This window comes from Jatropha curcas, chromosome 3 (assembly GCF_041381405.1).
Source record: "Jatropha curcas cultivar XTBG-Jc1 chromosome 3, XTBG_Jcur_1.0, whole genome shotgun sequence".
Classification (NCBI taxonomy): domain Eukaryota; kingdom Viridiplantae; phylum Streptophyta; class Magnoliopsida; order Malpighiales; family Euphorbiaceae; genus Jatropha; species Jatropha curcas.
In genome coordinates this window covers 2,086,247-2,111,634 of record NC_143153.1, presented here as the reverse complement: position 1 = coordinate 2,111,634, position 25,388 = coordinate 2,086,247, and the positions used below count along the sequence as shown (strand labels likewise).

Below are 25,388 nucleotides of genomic sequence, written 5' to 3'. Positions count from 1 at the left end.
TGTGTTGATATTCGTATTGTACATTTGTAATCTTTTTGAGAATTATAAGAATCGAATTTAAATCATTATTAAATCATATATGCATATACTGTTGGATTATATCTTATTACGTGGTATACGTGTAATTTAAGTGTTAAAGACAAAGAATCAATTCTTCATACCCTAGTTTTTTATAAGGTCACGTCAAATAAAAACTCCTCAACAGTTAACAGATGGTGGTACAGTATATACATTTATTTCTGATGAATTGTCCAAAGGTTTTGAAATCAGCCTCTTTAAGTTCTGTGTTTACGCAGACATGTGTATGATCTAACAGCATACGTAGTAGTTGGTCGGGAGTTAGAACAATAAAGGGGGCATGGCTTATGACAGTTATTGGGAAAGTAAATGCAGAGTTATCTTTAAGAATAGGAACAATTTTAATGGCGATTCTATCTACTAATTATAGTGAGGGATGGTCTATGGTCTCTGGATATCGTTAATGTGAGTGGTCCTACCCAGTTGGTTGAGAGACTTCAGAGTCTCCTGCTACTGATACTATATGTTTTTCTTCAGCTTCATATCGTATGAAACTCCTGGTTGAAGCTGGAGATTCATTTTCTACCCTACATTAATTATTAACGCGTTTACTTTGAAATCTTGTAATTAATCAGTAAAAGAAATGAAATGGTTCTATTCTTGGTGCAGTGATCAATGAAATGGTTCTATTTTTGTGTGAAATTATTACCCTATTACCCCCTCTGATCAAATATTTTGGATCCATCCTGCCCGTAAGTATATATAAAAAAAAATGGAGTAGTTGATTGACATTTATATTGGCAGCAACATTGTATTAAGATTAATTTAATAATAATAATTAATAGTTATTGATGATTAATATTAATTTAATTTAAATATTAATAACTAAAGTATAATATGAAAATTTTCATTTTATAATTAATAATGAAAATATAGAATAATTGTCAAATTATAAAATTATTTTTCTGTAGTATTATTCCCGTAGAGACCTGTCGTTGATTAAGAAAATAAAACACAAATCCTTAATTTATCTCATGTTGCATTATTATTAATTAATTAATTTTTTATTAATTGAATAAAAGTCAGAACGTGAGACAAAGAAAAAAGACAAAAATAGAGGGAAAACAAGAAAAGAAAAGCTGGCAATCTCATCCATTACCCTTTTTCCTTTCATTCTTGTGCGGGCGCATGCTATTATTATTTCTTTTTTTTTTTTTAGATTTATTGAGAAATAAATTGGATTGCAAAATTATTATTTATTATTTATTTTAAGAATAATCTTCAATTTAATTACTCCATAAACTGAAAAATTAAACTAATTTGTTGCCAGCAAATATTTAGTCCGTCTCCAATATATAAAATTGGCGGCGGTTCTTTTATCTTAAGGCTTCTATATGACCACACATGATTTTTTAAAATATTAACTATGTATATCGATAATTATTAGTATTATTAAAATCCCATTTGCGATTATCTTTGGGTTTTTTTTAAATATTTTATCAACTATATAATATTAACCATATTGTGAGATTTGTTTTTAATGAATGATAATTAATTTATTAAATTAATCTTAATTCAGCAAATTAGACAAAGTGATGAAATGGTCATTTCACCAAAACTCCATAAATTAAATGCCCATAGGATATGTTAGTGTGTGACAACTATAATGAAAAACAACTATTTTTTTTTAATATGTTTGCAAATCATTAAAAAAACAAGATTTATTAATATAAAAATAAGCTAGATTTGATTGATTTTAAAAGTAAATTTAACATATTAATCTGTAATATATATTTATAGGGTAAATATAAATTTCAATTTCACGAAGAAAATTTTCAACGGACGATTAAACTTTTGAAAAATTGAAAATTCAATATTTTATAAATTTGGGCACCAACCATGAAGGGGAAATTTATGGGTAAAGGGATAGGTAGGATCATAAGATAGTGTAATTATTGCGGTGTGCATTTGTTTCACATTTGTTGCATCTTTGCATAGGAAACCAAGTGTTCCTAATTAGTTAAATTTGACCAATGACTTAGAATTTTATGATTGCAGCTTGCAAATTTAAAAGCATTGGCAGGCAAATAAGGTCAAATTTCATTCTATTTCATGGGCCATTTCAGATACAGTTGATCACCATTGATGGTGCTATGACTACTTATATGACTGACTGATTGTGTAATTTACGTCAATGGTTGGAAGAATTGAATACCTTGACCAACCAATACCTGCGACATACTTATTCACAGCCAGCAATAGCACGGTTTCAGGAATTTTAGGTGGGAAAGTTGAAAGAATTTATACTCCCTTCTCTTACTTTAGAAAAAAATAGAAAAAGTTTTAGGATTAAGAAAGTAGTTAACAAAATTTTTTGCCCATTTTTTCTGTAATATCCCTATTCAGCTTTAAATACATAATTAATGGTGAGGAAGCCAATTCATTATACTAGAGTATTTTAGAGGTTCATTTATTAATTAAAATCTTTAAGTATTGCAAGAGTCTTCTTAATTTCAAATTCAAATTCTTCAGTAGATTTACATTATTTTTAAAAATAGGGCACTGGTAAATAGAAAGCTATTCACTTTTTTTTTTTATAAGTAGGGTGCAACAATTAAAATGTGTGTTGCTATATTAGGGAATATAGCTGATGTAATACTCTTATTCGTAATCAAATTTGTAAAGTTAAGCACATTTTTACTGATCGCTCACAAACGTAGCAATTACTCGTTCTTTAAAAATATAAGCTCATTAATTGCCAACCCACATTTTGTTTGCTACTATTCTTATTAATTGAACCGAAACAAAGACAGCAAAAGGGATTATTGAAGGGCATTTTATACTTTCTCTTTTGGCATCTTTTCTAAAATTTTCATTTAAAGTAAAATTCTCTTTATAAAATAAGCACCCAAAATAGAAATTTTTTCTAAAGTAAAAAGACTGAGGAAGTAATAAAATTGAAATATCATATTATGTGATAGATTTTACGATATGCATTTCAATAATTAGTAAATATTTTAAGATGATAATATTTCTATTCAAGAGAGAAACTATAATAATTAGGAAATAATTTAAAATTATAATATTATTTCTACACAATGATAATATTTAAAATTATTTCAACCATTATTTATCTATATGAGTTTCAAAGATTAGAAACTGATTTTGATTTTATTTAGTTATAATTCAATTCAAGTTCTAGTCACTTTGAAGCTTTTTACTTTTCATATTAAGGACTTCTTTAACAGTAAAAATAAAACAAATGAAAGTTTTGTTAATGACAACATTAAAATATTAAAAAGATTTTACTTTTTGCAAATTTTTTTTCCCAAAAATACATAAAAAAAAAATTTGCAAGAGTTTGAATATCTAACTTCTTGTGTTACAAAAAAAGATAATCAATGGATAAACTACTAAAAAATAATACAAACTGTTTAATAGGAATTTCTCAGCAAAATGCTAATATGAATATTGCAATTATTTATATGAAGTAAAAAAGAAATATAAAATTAAAATAAATTTATCCTTTGCAGCCCATTGGATTGGACAAAAAAAAAAAAAAAAGGGGAGGGAAAGGCCTCAACAGGCTGTCTACTGGCTTTTACTACAAATCAATTTTATATAAATTGTAATATGTGGACCACCTCATTTCTTTTTTTTTTTCCCTCTCCTTTTCAATTGAAAAGCATTTTTACATTGTAAATTCACTCTCCTCAAGAGAAAAAGAAAAGTGTAACATCTCTAGGGTTTTTTTTTGGCCTAATGCATTAAAATTTTCTAAAAATTTATATTGATTCTGATTTAATGATCTCTCAATTGTAACATCTTTTCCATGATAAAAGATTATACAAAAAAAATTAAATTTACAATATTTGAATCACAATGCAAGTATAGAATTAGTATATGCTACTCCATGAGGATCAAAACAAGAACTCAACATCAATGTGAGATTTATTATTGATGAGAGATTTATAATTGACAATAATAACCTTTCTTTCAAAAACACCATAACCCTGTCTAATAAATAAAACCCACAACTTTATAAATACTCTAAATTTAAACCATGTTTAAAGACCGACCCAGCAGCTAACTTTTTTAGCCACTGACCCAACCCAAATCACACAACCCAACCCACGCCGCCGCTTAATTTAATCTGCAATGCTCCAAGTCAAATCATTCTCAAATATCCAGTGGCACACCTCAATCCGACCTGGCCCCGAACCCAATGCCAAGAATGCACCATGGGTCGGGCTCCATGACGACGTGTCTAAGTGACAAATGGCAACACCGTGATTGATCTTTGCTTTGCTATTTGGATCCAATAGATCCGCTTCGTAGACCCGAACTTTTGGTACCGAGTGGCAATAGTAAAGCAGGTAAGGGTACAAGCTTTGGTGACAAGATACTGACTTGGTAACTTTCCCACCGTTGATTCCTTTGATCGATCCGATCATGATCTTCTGCTTTGATCCATTAACATTTTCAGTTGTGCGCGCAGCCACATTGCGGCCTAAGACGGAGGTGGCGAAATCTATCATGTCCTCCGCGGAGCCGACGCAGCGTTTAGTCTCGCCAGGACTGGGAGCTCTCTCGCACTCACTAAGAGCATCGAGGATTATACTTTCCATTGTAGAATTATCGATGGCGTGAAAGGTTTCTTTCAGTTGAGAAATCTTGGAGGTTGAGAAGGGTAATTTAGAGATAATCGACCGGGGCAGAAACGACCTTTTCGGCATTTTATCTCTTATGTCCGGCATTGGCATAACGTTCCCTTTCTTCAACTCAGATTCACGGAAGAATTTACCTGGCTCAACCCATTTATTTACCAAACTGCCACTGACCTTCATTTCTGCAGATGAAGCAGAGCTTTTGCTTGTGTACTGAGCAAAAGAGGTACCCTTCTTGTTTGCATAATCTGTAAAAGAATTATTGACTCCATAGATCTTGAATCCAATTTTCTGACTTCCATCTGATCCTTTACCGTATTCTTTAAACCTATCCGTTCCTTCATTGAATGATTTTCCATAATTAACGAAATTAGCTTTTGCTCCAGTCGAATCTTTCGCATAAGATGCAAAAGAATCGTCTCCTACATTGGATTCTTGCCTGTAACTAGTGAAAGAAGCTTCTGAAAAAGTTCCACCCTCGCCGTAGTTCTTGAAATTGTTCTCCGGCACATTTCCGTTGAACCCATAAGACTTGAATGTGTCATTAGCTGCATTTCCTTTGGCTCCATAACTGTCAAAATCCGATCCAATCACATTCGAATTCTCTCCATATCTACTGAACTCATCGGCGATTGCATTTCCGTTCTTACCATAACTCTTGAACGCTTCACTTCCGGAGTTTGTATTTTCGGTATAACTGGTGAATTTTTGGCCCTTGGCGTTTGCGTCATCGGAATAAGATGTGAACCGGAGATTTGGAACATTTACTTGCTCATTGTACTTCTTGAACTCGCCTGTCCCGCCGGTTGCTCCGTGCCCGTAGGTATTGAAGCTCTGGTCAACGACGTTCCCGTCATGGGCATAGTTGGCAAATGTTTCGTTATGACCGGCTGCGTTTCGGCCATATCGGCGAAACGAGTCGACAGGTATATTTTCACCATCTGAATAGTTCTTAAACGAGTCCAATCCACCCGCCCGACTCGTACCGTAATTGGTAAAATTCTGGTTGGAGTATCTAGTAAAATCGGAGTCATCAGTGTGCTTCTCGAGACTCGGCGATAAATCGGGGAAGCAAAAGAGGTGAGCAGAGGAGCAGAAATCAGGTAGCTTACTGGAAAGCGCGTTTTTTTCTGCGAGTTTGGAAAAAGTGACGGCGTCCACCGCGTTTAATGGTGAAGCCTTGGCTAGAATAAATGAAGATTGAGGTAAATTGTTGTGGATCTCTTTGTTCCAGTACCGGATAAGATATGCTTTCGGAGTCAATGGGCTTTCTCCGGCCAACAACCGTCTTCCACCGGCTAAACTCACCTGCATTGCAAGAAAACAAAAAAAAAAAAATAACTAACATACATAAAATTATTTATAAAGAAAATATTCACACAATATGTAGGCTTACATTGAAGAACAATGGGAAGCAGAGGAAGACGAAAGAGAGAAGCTTAATGGGATGAGTTTGCATTTTCTTTTTTTTTTTTCTTTTTCTTTTCTTTTTTTTTTTTTTTTTCTGAAGAAAGAATAGTGAGAATGTTGGTGGGTTTGTAGGGATGCGCTGTGAAGTGAAATATATAAAAAGTTTAAAGCTTAGAGAGATAGAAAGATAAAAGAGAGATTTAAATAATTAAAAAAGAAAAAGAAAAGTGGAATTTTGTGGCTTGACACTGAGGCTGGCCTGGTCGGTCGAACATCACCTGCGACATTCATAATTCAAATAAAAAAAAAACAGAGAAAACATGAAATTAATCAGAACTCTGTACTTGAAAACGATGATGGCAATACACTAACGAGTAATGAGTAATAAGTAATGAAAATGAAATGCATCCTCCTACTGAGATTACGGAAGGCACAAAATGAGTGGTAATAACAAATCCTTAACCGGAAAACAGGGACAGTAAGTATCATTATTATTATTATTATTATTATTATCGCTCTTTTTAAATTTGCAAAATCTTGCACAATGGTTGAAGAAGAGCATAGAGAAGAGGAAGAAGGGAGGTGGTAAGAGATGGGTACCTGGTGGGTTGAGCGGTGAGGCGTTTTAGTTTGGTGCAACGCATTGGGGAGAGAGGAATGGGTATTTATAGCCTTTGAAGAGAAGGGAAGAGCATTAGAAGCTCCAAAATAGGTCCTACTACAGCTTCGTGCATTAAGCTTTCTAAAAGTAATCAGTTAGCAACATCTAGAATATGGAATTATGGGTTATGCCAAAGGATTAGCGATTTGAGGTTTTATTGGTTTGAAATATTTATTTTACTTCAAACTTTCTATGTTTGAAAATTAAGGTTTTACTTACCGTTACACCTAGTTGGATAGAATTTCAAGACAAAAAAAAATGTACTTTGACTAAAGTTGGAGTTCACAAATTAAGAATTTTAGAATTAATTTAGTGTTGATAAATCAAAAATTTGATATACATTTGAATATTAATCTTAATTAATACTTTTATCTCTCTTTTTAAAGTAATTTGAATCTGAATCTATTGCCAATTATATATACAATTGTTAGTGATATATAGATTTATCACTAAACTATGTCTTAGTGTGCAATATTTGTTTAAACTTATTATCAGATTTTGACATCTAATGCACTTTCTATCTAAAAAGTGTGTTTGATAACGATAATAATAAAGTATTATTTTTTTTATATATGAAAAGACATAATAATAAGTTAAATATACAACTAAAAGACGTCATAATAATTTATCTCAAAAATAGATGGACGAAATTATAATTAAAATGGTAGTCGAAGCTTATAAATGTTAACTCAAACTTTAATTAAATGAACATAATTTATATTAAAATAAATCAAATGTTACTTTCAATCCACATTGTAGAATAAAATAAAAAATTAAAAAAAAAAAATTAAAGTGAGTGTAGTGAGCAACACTAACCAAATCAATATTCCCTTTAAAGAGATAGTACATTTTTTTTCTTTTAATCTTTTTGAAAATTATTTTAGAAGTGTCTTATACTCCGATCGGGTACCCCACATTAGAAAACAACATAGAAAAATATTAGTTTTGTCAAACACAAAGAAAAGAATTGCCAAAATAATTAATAAAATGGTAATAATATTCAAAGCCAAAGTGTGAGTGAGCTCTGTCTCTTTAGAAAACCCAAAACAGAGTTTAGAAATTAGAAAGAATAATTAATAGAATGGATACATGAAATGGTGTGAGAGAGAGACTAGAAACAAAAGTGCAAAACAACACATGTGTCCGTGCTAATTTTGGTGTTATTTGACACGTAATTCCTCAAAGCCGTGTGTACAGCACGTGTCGATAGTTGATTGGACGGACGTCACTCTTATGTGGATTTTTCACGCGTTTAGCCGCTGATGATTTTGTTTTACCATATTACTAGTTTTTGGAGTTTTTATTAGTATCTTTTCGTGACCTCCTCCTTTCCCAACATGAATTATTTGAGTTATTTTGCTGTATTTCTTTTATGGACAGTGACAAGGCTCGTGATAATGGCATATTTTGTAATTCCACCTAAAACCTTAACCTTTTTATTTATTTGTTTATGTCCACCTGTCTGTTTAGCCTTTTACCTAGATTAATTAATTAATTAAACTTGTTTGCTTAATTGTCGGTTGATGATTAAAATAGAATTCAATTTGTATGGTTGTTTTTTGGATTAAAAAAACTAATTAACATTAGGATTTTTAGATGCTGAATTTTCACACTATAGATTACATGCTTGACTGTCCGATCAAATTGGAAATCTCAATATGTATATTTTTAAAAATAGAAAAAAAAAATAAATGTTTTAGAAATCTGATGCTCATTAACCATGTAAATCTACATTTTTATTCAACTATTAACTTAATGTAGTGGAAATTATCAATTGGACTATGAATCTTAGTTCGTGGAGACAATTACGGGTTGATTAATTATTCAAATAATCCATCATATTTTCCATTTTACTTGCTATGGATTATATTCTAATCATGGATTATGCTAATTATTACACATAGTGTCTATTTGATAAAATTACCTATATCAGTAACTATTAGCTGTACGAGTAGCGTTTCGTGTTAAAAGTCACACGCTACATCAATTTCTAAAAACTAATTCAAAAATTGTGTGACCGAACACTATAAAAAAAAACGCTAAAAACTAAACGTCATACGAGTTAACATTTTATAAAACGTTACATTAATCTCTAAAAGTTAATTCAAAAGTATGTCACCGAACACTATAAAAAATAAAAAATAAAAACTACTTAAACCATGGAAAAGAAGGTTTTGGAAGTAAAAATGGGTTTTTAATAGGTTCATAATCATTGACCATTTTCAAAAGAGAAAAAAAATGAAAAAGAAAAGTAAACTAATAATAATAATAATAATAATAATAATAATAATATAATTAAAAGACAATCATAAAGTATAGGTGTTTGGACAAGAGCATATTGGACATAAGTGTAGATAAGAAAGTGGATGAGGATGGTGGACCAACAATAATAGTGTCTTAGGAGATAAGAGGGTATAGCTTAATTATGTTGAAGGTGATTAATGTGTAATATTAGCTGCTTGGAGCACTGAAGCTCGTCGTTTAATTTACTTTGGTATCCATTATTAAATTTGTTGCATTATCTCTTCCAATACCACCAAATGGTTCTGCACAAGTTGTCTCTTTTTTAGTGCACAATCCATTAATACATGACTTCAGAACACTATTTCTTCTATTTGATAGCTCATAAATTTTGCATGAAAAATTTCTTGTCATTGTCTTTGCATGAAATAAAAATGATTGAATTTTATTCATTTTTTCAGATAATTGTATTATTTTGTTGAATTTACACATGTTTCCACACTCGAATCAGAAGAATATTCACTTAAAAAATCTTTCAAACAGTGTCGATTTTAAATTTTATTTTACCGCGTTTAAAAATTCAATCCATTTCTCGGTAGCCCGATTGCTTGGTAATTTTCGAAGTTAATTAAATATTAACCTAAAACACCCCTTTTAAGAATTTTATGAATAGGGTAAACATGGAGGTTTCAATCTCATAAATCTTTTGAGGGTTATTTAGCTCCATTTATACACAAATGGATTGCACATGAAGTTATTAATGTTCCTGGTGAGGCAGCTCATAATGTGATGTTGATTTGAATAAATGCAATTACTTATTTTCCAATTTAGAGTTCTGCGGCCTCTTGTCAAACTCTGCCAAATTTGATGTTCAAAACAACTTTTGTTTAATTCAAATTCCAAGGAAAGAAAGTAAAATACATAATAATTAGTGCAATTGTAAAAAGTAGACATGAGTTTTGTTTTCTTATAGATTATTGTCCTTCTCCTTTCCAATCTTTTCAATTTTAGAATGTAATTAATGGAATCAAATGAATGCTGAATATAATACAGCCAAGCTATGAAATGTTCAAAGCAGAAACACTGAAAATAGCAATGCCTTGTTAAGCTTAACTTCAAAACACCAACAACTCTGATCTGATCTTCTAGAACACAAAATCCCTAATTGGGAAAGAAAGAATGAAACCAGGAAACAACCCTACATAAAATCCAAATTAATAAGCACATGCTGTATACACATTAAATAACACCCTTCATTACCCACCAAATGTAGTCTGATTAATCTTTTCAGTTATGTAAAAAAATAAAAATTTTCAAGTTTGAATTCTATCAATTATAAGGGAGGATTACCCGTTCTTCTTCGTAACCCATAAATATTCTTTGGGATGAATAAGAAAACACCTTTCAATTTATTACATGGATACAGTTTGGTCTGATTGATCAGTGGTTAGGTAAGTTCTCCATGTTCTTAGTTTGACTATGCTGATATGATTAGTAGAACGTTGGACATATATAGCTGTTACGACACTAAATTATTGATCTTTTTTCTTTAATTATTATTATTTTTTTTATTGGACAATCTGTGTTACAATGAGTATAATGCACATGGGAGCTGGTCAAGGACATAAAATTTCAAACAATTAAACTTAAGAGTACATACTCGCAATTTGATTTCAAGGTTTTGCTAGACAGCTAGTACCTAGTGGCCATACACCATTTAATTCCATTCAATGGTACACTAATTTTCCCATCAAGATTTTAGTCTTGGAAAATTTTTTTTTTTATATTTATATTCCAAGTATAATAAAAAGCTTATTGAGCCTACTAATATTAATATTCTGAATCCCAAATATTCACTTTTAAGTGCAGAATAATCATCAGTTAATGTGCTTGTGTGGTCCTAAGTTCATTGCTTTAACCTAACTTTGTCATATTTGTTCTTAGGTCAGTCAAAATTCAAAATGCTAGAATATCTACATATGATGTGTTTTTGAGCTTTTTGCAGATTTGGTCAGGTTTTTAACTTGTTTTGGAGATAACAATAAACTTTATTCTGATATGCAAATATCTCCTCTTTGTAGATGACTTTATTACCGACATTTTAAGCCCTAAACATCCTTCATTATCACACCTAATTAAAGACATTTCAAGTTCTTGACAAAGCTGACTATTAAGAGAGAAGAGCATATACTGTCTAATTTAGAAGCCTAGCTTCTTTATTAAGTGCTTATTTGGTAAGCTATTAGCAGGTAGCTGTTAGCTAGATTACCGATTAAAATTTCATATTGCTCATCCTATTTTTGGGTATATGCTAATTAGGTGTTTGATGCCTATTAGGGTCAGATGGTCAAATGTAGAAAAATCACTAGTACCTCCAAACAAAAATATGAAGCAACATGGACATCAATACATGTGCTTCTAAATTCTGAAAAGCATTTCAAGAAAAGGATGTGTAGAAAAGATCCATCCAATATAATCTCCACTAGTAAATATATATATATATATATATATATATCTTTGTGGGTGTGAAAATTTGCTGAAAAGGGTAGCTTATTGCATAAAGAAACAATGTTGATATTTTGTAAATTAAACAAATCAGACATAGTCTATAGTCTCTCCAGGGTGTTCTTGAGTTCAAGATCCTTCGTCCACCAAATATTAGCAAAATGTATACCTTAAAATTGAAATTGTAATTACAAAATTAATAGCAATTAGAAAAGAATAATACAGAGGGATGATATGTATAGAGAATTATATCCTCCAGCTAGACAAGTGGAACTTTTATATGTGGGGACTAATAGTGTATTTTGGCATGCATTTGCTTCAATGATTCTTCCCTCATCCCTTTTTCATTGAATTTTATCAACAAAAATATGGTGTTTGAAAATGTTTTTCTCTCTGTTTATCATCTTTCTCACACAATATAATAATTTTTAGTTGCAGATCAAATCCCACATGCCTCTTATGAGTACTCTCTTTCACTCTCCCACAAAAAGTAAAAATGAAAAAGAAAGAAGAAAGAACAACTCCATTGTTTATTTTTAAAAAAAGAAGCTGATTCTTGCACTCATAATTTGCCTCTAACATGGGTTCAGAAATTATCAATATAAACAGTAGTCAAATGGCTTTTCTTTATTGGTGAGCACAACAGGCTTTATCTTTCTTTGCATTGGATTACAATTTCTTTTGAAAAAATCTCTGTAATTTTACATTATTATAATTTTTTCACAGAAAGATACCACCTTGTTTGACTCCTACCAACTTCCTGAGATAAATATTATATTATATCTGTGAACCCACATGTGTGTTCAGTATAAAGTTATTAATTTGTAGGGAAAATGATCTAAAACCAATGTAAATTAATATAAAAATATGTTCAAAATTTACATATCAGCTTGCTTCTGATGTACATTGATGCTTGAATTGCTGCTATTCTGCTAAATATATATCTATGATCATTATGCTTTAAGGAAACTTTTGTGATTTAAAGAAATTTCTTTATAGTGATTTACAAATGATGATTAATTTTCTTGAAGCAAAAGCTGCGGTTGCCTGAGTAAAGGCAGAGTTTAGTGTTCTTGAAAAGGAACTATGAAATTTCTATTAGCTGGTCACATAAGTTCATGTGCTTCCACATGTAATTCCATTTCCTGGAAAGAAAGACAACTCATTATAAATTTTTAACTAATGGATATGGTTAAATTTAGAAAGATTCTAACTACCCACAAGAGCTGTGTCTGTATTATGATACATTGTCTGTTTGTCTTACAGTTTCTTCTGCTTCAGAGTATCTCAGTAGACTGTTGTCTTTAGTTAAAGAAAAAAGCTTTAGCACGCAGAGAGAGAAAAAGAGTAATAGTCTAAAACAAGTTCGATGTTTTCTAGGCTATATTAATTCTTCATAAACAAGATTATCCTTAATTTTCGATTTGGTTCATAAATATCATATATCTGCACATGCTAAATACTCAATTACAAGGTTGTTCACTTCACAACTATCAAGGGAAATTATAACCGTCCTCCGCCTTTTTGCAAAGAACTATGAACTGTTTCTATAGTTTAAACACATGACGTTGCGGTAAAGCAATCTGTTTGTAATGTCAGAGCTAGCGAAAATCCGGATTCTAATGATACTTAAAGAGGTAATTTCCCATTTAAAATGGTTAAAAACGAAGAAAGAAAACGAGTGAAGGCTCAGAGTTCAAAGAACAGGACTGCCGAACTTGCCCTGTGTACTGAAAAACTATTTTTAGATTCGGTCCTAGCAATGAAACCCCACTCAAAATATGAAAAACGAACTCATTTACAGTTAAAGATAGCATTAATTTGATTGATAGAAACACCAAGCGGCTTTCATGTTTTTTCTCTTTTAAAGATTCTATAGCAGCTATAGGTTTCCACCTTGCAGAAAGGGGAATGAGCCTGTTTGAAAGCTATATATGCATGTATTTGTGATATTGCGTAAACTTCCTATCTCTTTCTGATTCCCCTTTACTCTATGATCTCATAGCAGAGCCAATTTTATGCTAGAAGATAGAAAAATAAATTGACCCTCTATGACCTTCTGTTTGCTTTCATATCCAAATATACACAAAAAGATGGAAATAAGAAAATTTTGCTGTCAATAACAAATCTAGTTTCCTAATGAGTCAGTAGCACATAGGATTTGAAATTGATGGACCAAAAATTGTTTGCTTTAAATTATTTGAAATGTATTTTTGAGAAATCATGTCTTTAACACACTAGCCTTTCATGTTAGATTATTTTATGAGCACTTGAATGTGGCTTTACATTTTCTGTATACATATATAATAAAAAAGAAGAGTCATTAATGGCACTCAAGTGTATTACAAATAACTTGAGAAAACCTAAAATCTAGCATTTGGAAGGTCCACCAATGTAATGATTCAAGAACACCAATAGGCAAGAAAATAGAGGAGAGCTCAACCCAAGCATTCTGTTGATAGTGAAGTGTATAACATTAACACCCACCTTTTACTTTTTGAAATATCAATTACTTTAAAAGAAATAAACAAAGGAAAGTGGGAAATTAATCAGAACAACGTAAGAAATTTATGTCATAAACATTTGAACAAGCAAGCATCCAACAAGTAGGGGGTTCCATACGCAACCATACCCATTTATTGGCTTGCATGATGGAGTGCTAAATCTAATATAGCTTGCAAATTAATGCCTCCAAGCCACATCATTGAATATATATTAGAACATTTAGTCTCTGTTCTTGCTAGGCAAATAATATCTATTCTTCTTCTTTTAAAAAAAAAAAAAAAAAAAAAAAAAAAAAAAGAAAAGAAAAGAAAAGAAATGTCTTCTTCATTCTTCATTTATCTTGATGCTTTATATTTTTAGGTTATCTGGGTGCAATGAGTGGTCCTTTCACTATGGTTTCGAAGCGTGATGGCGTTTGGAGCTTTAGTCCCACTTATGAAACTAAGACAAAGATGGTGCTATTAGTAGGGCCAAATCTTTCCACACCAGTTTAAAATTCCAATATTTTTTAATTTGTATTTTTTTGGTGTTCATCTTCCCACCAAGAAAGCTCAACTGAAAAGAATTCTATCTATTCTGTCAATTTTTATGTTCAGAAATGAGATAATTAACATCATAATCTTTTAAATAAGTAATTTTATTTGTGATTTTTAAATGAAGAATTGAATATTATTAATAATAAAAACAATTACAAGATTATTCAGATCCCCACATGCTAATTAGGATGTGAAATGTCAATTACTATGCATGTGGTTGCATTTTCATAGTAGCTGTTTTTTCTTTTCCCTCAAATTTTGGCTTCATCATGGGTAGTTGAATATTTATTTATTGTCAACCTCACACTCACATATACATGGATATTGCTATTTATTAATTCATTATAATATTCTACTTGCTGTAAAAACAAAATAGAAGGAAATGGAAGAATTTCATTTCTTTTTGGAAATCTAAGTGTATATTATATAATGATCCTTAAAAACATTTTCATATTAAAAAAAAAAAAGTGACGAAGATCATTCGTATTAACTTTATATATCATATTCATATCATGTTATCAACGTTTTTTTTTTTTTTTTTTTTAAATTTTTAAAATATTTTTCCTTGCATTTAGGGTGGGTCATATCATATCATTATGGAATCATGATAAGGAAGAGAGTTCCACTTATGCTCAGACGAACGTGGCTTTGCTGGTCTCATTAGATCTTTCCAGTGCTTATCTGAATCTATACATTAATTTTCTCTAGAATTTCATGCATTTTTATTTATATCATAGGTGTGTTTTTACTCCGTTTCGGTTTGTTTAATTATGTTCGCGCCCCCCGGTGAATTAAGTCTAATTTATACATTCTTTTTTAAGTTTTATTCATTTATTATAAGTCTCTTTATTTATACGAGACTGATTTTATTTTAAAGTTTACGGAATCACTTTTTGTCAAATATTTTTTTATAGATGAAACATTGGCATTAACCCTATATATATTACCTATTAAATTTGAATTTGTTTTATTATGCGAGACATTTTTATGCTTTGTTCCAAAGCAAATTCAGTGATTTACTATTATTTAGTGAAAAGCTAAAAGATTAATAATAATAAAATAGAACTAGTTCTACTTCTTTCGAAGCTTTAATTGCTTTATCTGCAATGCTGCATGTCTACCATTTTTGTGGCATGTTATTTGAAAAGTTGATAAATATAAATATAAACAATCTTTAATTTTGTGGCTCCTAATTAATAAGAATGGAGTCCTTTATTTCTTTTGACATTGGACCGCATTTCATGTCTTTATTCCATGTGAAGAAAAGGACCAAACTTACCTAATTTATATTTTTGATTCTTCTTCTTCTTCTTCTTCTTCTTCTTCTAATTCTAAACCAAACCCACAAACGTCGAACCACCATTTGCAATTCTTTAGACATATAAAATATCATTTTGAAATGCAAAATCACTGCTATATTCCACCAACAATGATACACATTTTGAACATAGTAAATTCATATAATCAATCACTACATCATGACTTTCATAACCGAAATTTTTCTTTTTTTAGTAAAGATGAAACCTTAATTATTATTCAAAACACTTTAGTTTTTTAAGGTATGCATGCTTTTAACATAAGAGAGTTGGGATGATGAGGTCATGTGACGTTTTGCATTCGTAGTAGCTTAAGAGTAAATATGTGTTCGTGGGATGTTTTTGTTTATATAACTATTATAGCTAGGGTTCGATCTCCACTTGTCGATTTTAATTACTATATTTTTGAAAGACGAATATGGTGGTATTTAGTAGGCCCTCCTTTCCTCTCTCAACCTCTACTGCATACTTATTCCTATATTCTTTTTCAAAATATCCAAATTATTGATAATCAAATATAATAGTTTTAATTTTGAAGAAAAAAATTGTATTTCTATGTACTTGAACCATGTTAAATACCTTTAAAAAATAAAATCAAAATAGAATTTGAGTTCTTTTTAAAAAAAAGTCTGTGTCTTTCAATTTGAAATAGGTAATAACTATTTTATTAAAAAAAAATAATTAAAAAGAATTGGAACTCTTTTTTTTTTATCAACTAGGATTCTGTTTTGCCAAAAACACATTCCGACAATATTTTTAATGTTGACGCCAGGAAGTGTTTTAGACTTGTTTAAAAATATCCCCGGTAGCAACTAGCAATTGTCAAAAGAAACGAAACAAAAAATGAAAAAATTTATATTGATACAATTATTATTGAATTGCAGCGGCTGAATAATGGTAGATAAGCCAAGTTCGAGTTCAATCTCAAAATCTATTAAATCAAAATATCGTTATTTTAATGTAAATTTTATTAAGTTTAATTTATTAAATTAACTCATGCGATTCGCTAAAACCGGTTTTTGAATTAATAAGTTAAATTCGAACTTGGTTCGATAAATTTATCAAATTAGTGAGAGAGTGAGCTTTTATCAAACCCAGCATAGAGCAGCTCAGTTTGTTTACGACCCATCAATAAACTAAGAAATAATTATCATATCCATTCATATTTCATCTCTCCGTTGATACTTTATGGCTGGAACGGTGTCGTCTTTGGTGTGAAAACAGTTGGGCTCAACTCTCTTGCTTGCTTTTGTGGGACGCAGATAGATCAATGGGCCAATCCAATCTTGGACTTCGGTTGGGTGTCAATGACGGCCCAAGATTACACTTAGATACTCCAATTACCAAATTGCTAATGCCCATCATCTTCCTTTACATTTTTTCACCTTCGATGGTATTTTGTAGTTCTGAATTTTTAGTGCCATTTTCAATTGTATAAGGTAGACATTACGCAATTAAAACGGGACAAAAATTAATTCCAATTAAAATATATGATTGAAATGTATCATAATTATTGGTATGTATTTTCTTTAATAGAAAAATATAGATATTTGTAAAACTTTTCTATTAATTATTTAATTTCACTATAATTAAAATTTAAGTTCGGCTAATTAAATTTATCAAAAGCATGAGCAGCTTGACTCGTTCACAACAGTTGTTTCTTTTATTTTTTAGTTCCACCTAACAGCTTCTTTTCATATGGTTGGTTACTAGTACCCCTCAAAAATCAAGCGAGTTATTATTTTATTTCTCCAAATTAATCATAATTTAGGCACATGCTTCACTTCCTTGATCATATTTATTAATCAGCAATAGTCCAAGTCATATCATTTTCAAAAATCCAGTGGCAGACCTCAATTTGACCCGGACCCGAACCCAAAGCTAAGAAAGCGCCATGGGTGGGGCTCCAAGATGAAGTATCCAAATGACAAATCGCAACACCATGATTGATCTTCTCCTTGCTATTCGGATCTAAAATATCCGCTTCATAAACCCGGACTTTAGGAACGGAATGGCAATAATAAAGCAAATAAGGATACAAGCTCTGGTGACAGGATACTGATTTTGTAACTTTCCCACCGTTCATTCCTTTCACCGTTCCGATCATGACATCCTTTTTCGATCCGCTGACGTTTTCCGTCGTCCAAACTACCGCATTCCGCCCTAAAACAGAGGTGGCAAAGTCAATCAAGTCCTCAGCAGAGCCAACACAGCGCTTGGTCTCACCGGGACTAGGTGCTCTCTCGCATTCCTTGATTGCATCCAAAATTATTGTCTCCATGGAAGAACCATCACCGGCATTGAATATTTGCTTCAACTGAGAAATTTGATCAGTAGAGAAGGGTAATTTTGAAACAATCCATCGAGGCAAAAATGCTCTTTTAGGCATTTTATCTCGAATATCAGGCATTGGCATAACACTCCCTTTCTTCAACATTGATTCTCTGAAAAATTTTCCAGGCTCTACCCATTTCTTTACCAGATTATGCTCGTTTGTAGTGCTAACGTTGTACTTAGCAAAAGTGACGTCTTTTTTAGCATATGATTTGAAATTCGTCTCTCCTTCTCCATAAATCTTGAATCCAATGCTGTTCCCCTCCGCTCCCTCTCCATAACCAGTGAAATTGTCTCTGTTAAATTCCCCATAAGAGGCGAAATCGATTTTCTCTCCATTTGACTTCTTACCATAAGATTTGAACGCTTCCTGACCAATACTGGCTTTCTCACCGTAACTAGTAAATCTTTCTATACCAGATTCACCTCTATCTCCATAACTCGTAAAATAGTTTCTTGCTTCATTGCCATTAAACCCATAAGATTTAAAACTTTCATTACTTCTGATACCACTCTCACCGTAATTAGTGAAGTTAGAGTCATGCAGATTGACACCCTCATCGTATTTAACGAACTCATTATTGGCTTTATTCCCATTTTTGCCATAACTAGTAAACCATTCAACGCCGAGATTGGTAGAATTTACATAACTAGTGAATGTGTTGGCTCTGCCTTTACTGCGGTCGCCGTAAGAAGTGAATTCGAGATTTTCAAAATTTACTCCGTTATGGTAACTTTTGAAATCGCCAGAACCGCCGGTAGCTCCGGTGCCGTAAGTTTTGAAGTTGCCAACAGCAAGATTTGCGGCATGAGCATATTCAGAAAATTTTTCTTTATTATCCTCTGCGCTTCGGCTGTACCGGAGAAACGCATCGTTTGCCTCGTTCTCACTTTCTGAGTACTCCTTGAATGATGCAGCTAGGCCGACTTGACCCGTGCCGTAATTAGTAAAGTTTTGGTTTTGATAGGTTGCAAAGTCTGAGTCTTTACGTTGTTCTTGAAGACTAGGCGATGAATGGGGATAACAAAAGAGTTTAGCGGCTGAGCAGAAGGCAGGGAGGTGAGTAGAGAGAGCGTTTTGAGAGGCGAGTTTGGAAAAAGAAACAGAGGTGAGAGCATCCAATGGAGAAGCTTTTGAAAGAATGAATGGAGAAATGGGTAATTTTGTAGTTATTTGGTTGCTCCAATAACGCGTTAAAGATGCTTTGGGAGTGAATGGGTTCTGTTTCTGTTTTTGGTTGGTGGAGGAGAAGTCATTATCGGCAGAGACAGAATTTACCTGAAAAGGAAAGCAAATACATCATCAGCACAAACAATTTAATTTACACTAGCGTATATAAGTATAAATATGAGATTTTTGCTTACATTGGAGAATGAGAGAAAAAAAGAGGAGAAGAGAAGGAACACTGCTGCTGCTAATGGAGTTTTCATTTTTCTGCTGCCTTTTTTAGGTTGGTGAGGATGAAGCTATATATATAGAATTGGAGGATGCCTTAATTCTTGATATCGTTAGCCTTTACCCAAAAGATTCCTTTTGTAATTAATGAATTTAGACAATCTGAGTTGTACAGAGTGTTATTTTATGAGAAACAATATTCTACACAAGCCATTCACATTTTGTTATTTATTTATTAATAGTACCATTAATTAGATTCATGTGATCATGTGAATAAGAAATTATGAATTTTATGGATTTAGATTTAGTTAAAAAAATTAAATAAATAAATTGATTTGTCTTGTTGAAATTTTTCTATAGAAAATTTTCTTATACCAACGAAATACTGAAATTTTTCTTTACCATGTTACTTTATTTTTTAGGTTTTATTTAAACTTTGCTTACAAATTATAACGGAAATTTTAATTTGTGAATAAAATTATTATTTAATGAGCTTTTAAAAATTTTCGATGCTCTTCAAATTCAATCAGATTATTAACGTAATTATAAAATTTTAAATTATATGTATAAAAAATTTAAAATAATATTTTTAATTATCTTGAATTAACATAAAAAAATATACTTTTTAAAATTGAAATCTCCATGTATATGTGCGCATTAATAAGATCCCACGTGCAGTAGCTTCATATTATTTGAAAATGAAGGTTAAGTTCGTAGACATTAAGATTATATTCTTAAAATTCACGAGCTCCCAGCTTAGGCCAGTCCGCTGTCGGTAGGCTGAGCCGCTGAGGATTGCTATACACGTGATGGAGGGATGGCCACTATGTCATATGGACCATATTTTTATCTTTAACTAGAAAATTTTATGCTTATCCTAAAATTTGTTTTGCTGGATTAAAGTTTTTCTCACATTGTGTATCTTAATTCTGTGTTTGTGAATGGTCCTTAGAAAGAGAAAAGACAATGGTGGATGGGAATGGGAAAGGCTTGCTTTGATCTATCTCATCTCTTTTGTCTCTTGACACCCCCACAGGCTAAAAATTTGGTCCCTTCCCCTCTTCATGCCCCTGAAAAAGCTTCTAGCTTTTGCATGCCCGGACTAAAATACATAATAATATTTTCATTCTTTTCAGTATAAAGTGCCAGAAAGGAAAGAGAATTGGAGAAAGAAGGCTAATTTCTTTATCGTTATCTTTTCTTTCTTTTCTTTCTTTTTCTTTGTTAATAGAGAGAAAATCCTGGAAGAAAAACTACGTCACATAAATAATTAATAGTAAAATAATTGTCTAACTAAGCACGTGGATCTGGAAGCGCTTAATATATTATAAATAATAATAATAATAATTGTGTTCACATCTGCTGTGGTTTCTTCCAAAATTCTGTAAGTGCTTTCCAATTGTAAATTAAAGATCTTAAAAGAAGTTGTGAGTTTAAGACAATTTGCCTCCTTAGCTTGAATTTTCAAGCACTTCCATGTGTATTGATATCTGGTTGTCTGATGGATATAATCTTGATACAATGATAGTAATATTTTGTTAGCTTTTAGCAATAGTATATATGAGAAGACAGTGTTTGATTAGCTGAATTCAAGAAAAAAAAAAGATATAATTCCCGAAAAGAGGCTGGATTGGATTTTTAGATCATGGTGGAACATGAAAACGTTAGGTAAATCCCATTTCATCTCCCACTAAATTATTTCCTATTATTACCATTCAAGTGCTTGTATACTATTTATTTAGTACACGTACATTTGACGTCCATAATTAGTCAGTCATACCTCATCTCGTTATTATTATCATCCAATACGGTGTCAGTCAATGAAGAAACTATAGGTCCCTCTGCATTCCACTGACACTGCATATTAGAAATAGAAAGTAATGAATGTTGTCTTTGTATAACTTCCATCCTTCATTCCAAAAGGAGGATTTTATTTTTTAGAAGAAAGAAACTAACTTGAGATATATCAAGAGAAGGAAAATAATGAATGAATCCAAAATATTACATTAAATAGTAAATAAATTTCTTTTTTTTTTTCTTCTTCCGTTGATCTAAAAAATTTTCTTAGGCAGTGGAAAGATTATTATTCCCACAACAAAAACTGAAAACAAATAACAGAAACTGCATTATTTTACAAACAAATACTTTAGCATGCACTAAAACTATCGATGCTTGGTCCAGAAAACATTCAATCTCCACTCTAACCCATTTGACAACATAATTATTTGTTAGAAAAATCGCCAGAAGGAAACAACCAAACTCAAAACCTCTAAAGCTAACCAGCCATGAAAATAAATCTAACCTTACAGCAGTGAAAACAAAGCATGTGCCGACTAGAGAAGAAGACGAGTAAAATTGGACAAGCATTAAATTTTACGACTGGATAAGACCTAATAATAGAACTTGTATTTAGAAAGATTAAACATGCAAGAACCACAATATCTGGATACAGCGACATACAGTTGATAGATTTTATATCTGTGATCACATAAGTTCAATTACTGTCCAAAAATAGATAGGTAGCAAGCAAACCAAACCAAGTTTCCAAAGGCAGCTGCTTTAACTCTTATCAATTTTTACAGCCATCACCATCTGTTTGGAAGTCCAAGCAAAGGGTTCTGCTGGATCTGCTGCGAAGGTAAAAGCAACTTGTCCAGTACTAGTTTGCAGATTTTTTCTTCCTAAAAGTGAACTTTCACAGGCATTTTGGACAAAAGATGTCCTGTAACAGTAATTTGCTTTGCTGGAGATGTTTTTATTCTCAGATCACCATCTAATATGCTGGGAACGCACCACAGACAAGTCACTCTTCAACAACATTCACGAGTTCATACTCAATCAGGGATAGGTTGTTGTCTTCCTTCACAGTGAAACTGGCAGGTTCAGCTACTTCAACACGTCCCCACTTGTCAACAGCAAGCCTCATTGATCCTTTAAACATGTCGATTTTTGCATTGCGAAGGATTATAGTAGTTCCTTCTTTCACCAAGTCCACTATACATGATGAAAAACAAACACATTAAACTAAACCATCTCAACTGGAAAATCTCAAAACATGTACATAAATTTAGGAAGATAATTACTTTTCAAGATGCAAATAACCATGAATACTGATCATGCTTGTACTTTTGCACAATTAGATAGTTAATTATTAGTTTCCCTTTCAACAGATAATAATTCAACAAACAAAGGATTTTATGTACGCCAAGAAGTATTTGTAAATGAAGAACTCTTTGAAATCAGCAAAGCTCATAAATCTATTATCCAAAACAACTCTTCTAGTGTTACTCACATCAAGGCACCAAGCTACTTCAAGTAGCCTATCAAGAATTCATGAAAAATTACAAACAATGGAACGCCAAAATAAGTAACTACAACCATTCTTCTGCCTCCAGTTATTTTGTACGGAAATTTGATAATATAAAGCAAACAAGATATTTGATCCTATGATAAATTTAAAAATAAAAAAAGGGCAAACCAACTACCATTTTGTTCATTTAAAAATAGGTAAAAATTTGGCTTAGTACGAAAATGATTAAAACATTAGGGCATGCATCAGCATAAGTGATAAGCGGATTGCTTCTTTAGTTGATTGTGGCATTTTAATAGTCTGATTAAGGTAAATCATTGTGACTCCATGAGGAAAAGAGTTCTAACAAAAAAATGAGCAAATGCCAATACACTGCCATTAATACAATCTAACCAACACTATAAAAGGCCTTTCAAACTATTTAAATTTGACAGTTAAAAGAACAAAGACATTTGCTCCCAAGGGAAAATGGCTTAAAAATCACCATCCCAAGCACTAATGTTCAGACAAAGCTGGGACAAATAAACTAAATGTCTAGAATAACTAGATTTTTTAATTGCCATTTCCAAAATATTTAAAAGCATGTACCTGGACACAGATACAGAGTGAAGAAAAACAAAATACCTTGATCATTTCTAGCTGTGAAGATAATCATTCCTGTCTCATCTCCTACCAAACATTCAGCAATTCGCATTTGGCGTATTTGAGGACCATCAGCACGACCTTTCTGCAAGACCATCTTTGTACTTACAACTTTCACAGTGAGAGTATGCCCACTGGTGCCTGGGCGTAGCTGGTCAACCTTGGTGAATACAGGCTTCCTCAATCCTGGTTTTGAATCGGCCATTTTTTCAGGAACCCTGCATAAAAATGAAGAATAAAACGTTTAACTAGAGGAAATAGTAAGTTAAGAAAGATAAAATCACTAAATCCCTGCACACAGCTGCATGCAAACTAAAGCAAAGAAAAAGATAACTAGATATATTTTTTAAAAAAAGAAAGAGGCACATGGCCAAATAAATTCAGCCTGAAATATTGGACCTTTCAAAAACCAGTAAAGAAACATCTGTTTGGCTGTTCCGACATTTTTTGTTTGGATAGGCTGATTCAAAATTTTCCCGTTGCAATTAAGCAAACAAAACATTCCCAACAAAGATACAAACATAAGCCCATAAGAACCAATTCAACTTGACAAGAAAATAAACCAAAAACTAAAAGTAAAATCAAGCAGCCTCATTTCAGTCGATCATCTAATATGTAGAACAGATAAATCCAAATAAGAAGCTCAAAAAAAAAAAAAAAATGGAGGCAATAATCCACGAATTTCACATAAAATTACATAGTTAAACAACACCGTTATCTCTATAGCACAGTAATCTCGAATTTGACAGCTTGAGAAACAGATCAGAGATCAATAACAATTCCATGATTATAGCTTAACAATATCATAAATTAAAACCCTATTTTAGAAGTAATTAGGGTTGGAATGATAATCGGCAATAAGCATAAGCAAAAGCAAAAAAGGATATCAATTAAAGAGAAAAGAAATGGAAAATGAAAGAGCTTAAGGTTTGGTGATTACCTGTTGGAAGAGTAATTGGGAAGTGGAGATTGAGAGAGATGAGAGATCTGACTGAGAGATTATGCAAGGAAGCAGTCCGAGTCGGCTGTTGAAGTAGCAGTGAAGTTGTTTTGGTGGCGACGACTGAATAGGGACCGTTGATCCTTGATTAGACAAAAACCGATCTCACTCTACACGTGACAATCCCATCTAAGATGGATCCTTGTTTGGTTGTTGGCTATTCTTACTCTTCAAATGGATATGGGCTTACCGTATTCTCCGTTTATCTTCTCTTTCTTTTTTCTTTTTTGTTAAAGAGAAAATAATAAATTCATCCTCTGTTATACTTCCTTTTATTAAAAGGAAAAATAATAAATTCGTCATAAGTTATAATTAAATTAATAAATAAAAATTTTTATTTTTAAAAATTAACTATGAAAACTCTAATTATAATTTTATTAACACTTTGATCTTTCTGTTCAAAATAGAAGGATCGAAGTGTTAACTATAATTATAAATTAAAAATTTAATTGTTAATTTAACTAAAATTTAGGAATTAATTTTTTACTCTTCAACTCTTCAAATGGATAAGAGCTTATCATATCCCATGATTTTTTTTTTCTTTTCTTTTTATTAAAGAGAAAATAATATATTCGTCTATGAACTGTAGTCAAATAATATATTCGTCTATTAGGTCCTTAATTATAAAACTAATAGCAATAAAACCTTATTAATTATGTCATAATAGTGATAGCAGAAATAATAGTAATAATTTAAATTCCTAAAGTTTTTGAGTTCATTTTTATTTTTTCAGTATTTTTAATGGATAATAATATTAATAACATAATTAGTTTTAAAATAAATTTAAGTTAGTGGTTTTTTAAAATTTTATAATTAAAATTAATTGTATATCCGTAATATGTATAAT

At 31.5% G+C, this 25,388-nt stretch overlaps 3 protein-coding genes across 3 annotated transcripts; all 3 read right to left on the bottom strand.

Annotated features, from left to right (window-relative positions):
- Positions 1-3,951: 3,951 nt before the first annotated feature.
- On the bottom strand, positions 3,952-6,841 carry LOC105644588 (polygalacturonase 1 beta-like protein 2). The gene is made up of 3 exons (XM_089719410.1): positions 6,696-6,841; positions 6,082-6,373; positions 3,952-5,993 (listed from the first exon to the last, which is right to left on the bottom strand). Exons 2-3 carry the CDS (start codon positions 6,142-6,144, stop codon positions 4,167-4,169), a joined length of 1,890 nt encoding a protein of 629 aa, XP_089575536.1. The 5' UTR covers positions 6,145-6,373; positions 6,696-6,841; the 3' UTR covers positions 3,952-4,166.
- A 10,737-nt stretch (positions 6,842-17,578) lies between these two features.
- Positions 17,579-19,708, bottom strand: LOC105644589 (polygalacturonase 1 beta-like protein 1). The gene is made up of 2 exons (XM_012229984.3): positions 19,559-19,708; positions 17,579-19,472 (listed from the first exon to the last, which is right to left on the bottom strand). The coding sequence occupies exons 1-2, from the start codon at positions 19,622-19,624 to the stop codon at positions 17,661-17,663; spliced, it is 1,878 nt and encodes a 625-aa protein (XP_012085374.1). The 5' UTR covers positions 19,625-19,708; the 3' UTR covers positions 17,579-17,660.
- A 2,422-nt stretch (positions 19,709-22,130) lies between these two features.
- On the bottom strand, positions 22,131-24,720 carry LOC105644590 (Nucleic acid-binding, OB-fold-like protein). The gene is made up of 3 exons (XM_012229985.3): positions 24,482-24,720; positions 23,524-23,759; positions 22,131-22,583 (listed from the first exon to the last, which is right to left on the bottom strand). The coding sequence occupies exons 2-3, from the start codon at positions 23,744-23,746 to the stop codon at positions 22,393-22,395; spliced, it is 414 nt and encodes a 137-aa protein (XP_012085375.1). The 5' UTR covers positions 23,747-23,759; positions 24,482-24,720; the 3' UTR covers positions 22,131-22,392.
- Between the last annotated feature and the right edge of the window lie 668 nt (positions 24,721-25,388).

Excerpts from the sequence above, each read along its gene's own strand:
- LOC105644588 (XM_089719410.1), bottom strand. The coding sequence starts at position 6,144 with ATGCAAACTCATCCCATTAAGCTTCTCTCTTTCGTCTTCCTCTGCTTC. Across the intron at positions 5,994-6,081 it reads GCTTCCCATTGTTCTTCAAT|GTGAGTTTAGCCGGTGGAAG; the intron begins GTAAGCCTACAT and ends CTTGCAATGCAG.
- LOC105644589 (XM_012229984.3), bottom strand. The coding sequence starts at position 19,624 with ATGAAAACTCCATTAGCAGCAGCAGTGTTCCTTCTCTTCTCCTCTTTT. Across the intron at positions 19,473-19,558 it reads TTTTTCTCTCATTCTCCAAT|GTAAATTCTGTCTCTGCCGA; the intron begins GTAAGCAAAAAT and ends TTTCCTTTTCAG.
- LOC105644590 (XM_012229985.3), bottom strand. The coding sequence starts at position 23,746 with ATGGCCGATTCAAAACCAGGATTGAGGAAGCCTGTATTCACCAAGGTT. Across the intron at positions 22,584-23,523 it reads CACAGCTAGAAATGATCAAG|TGGACTTGGTGAAAGAAGGA; the intron begins GTATTTTGTTTT and ends CATCATGTATAG.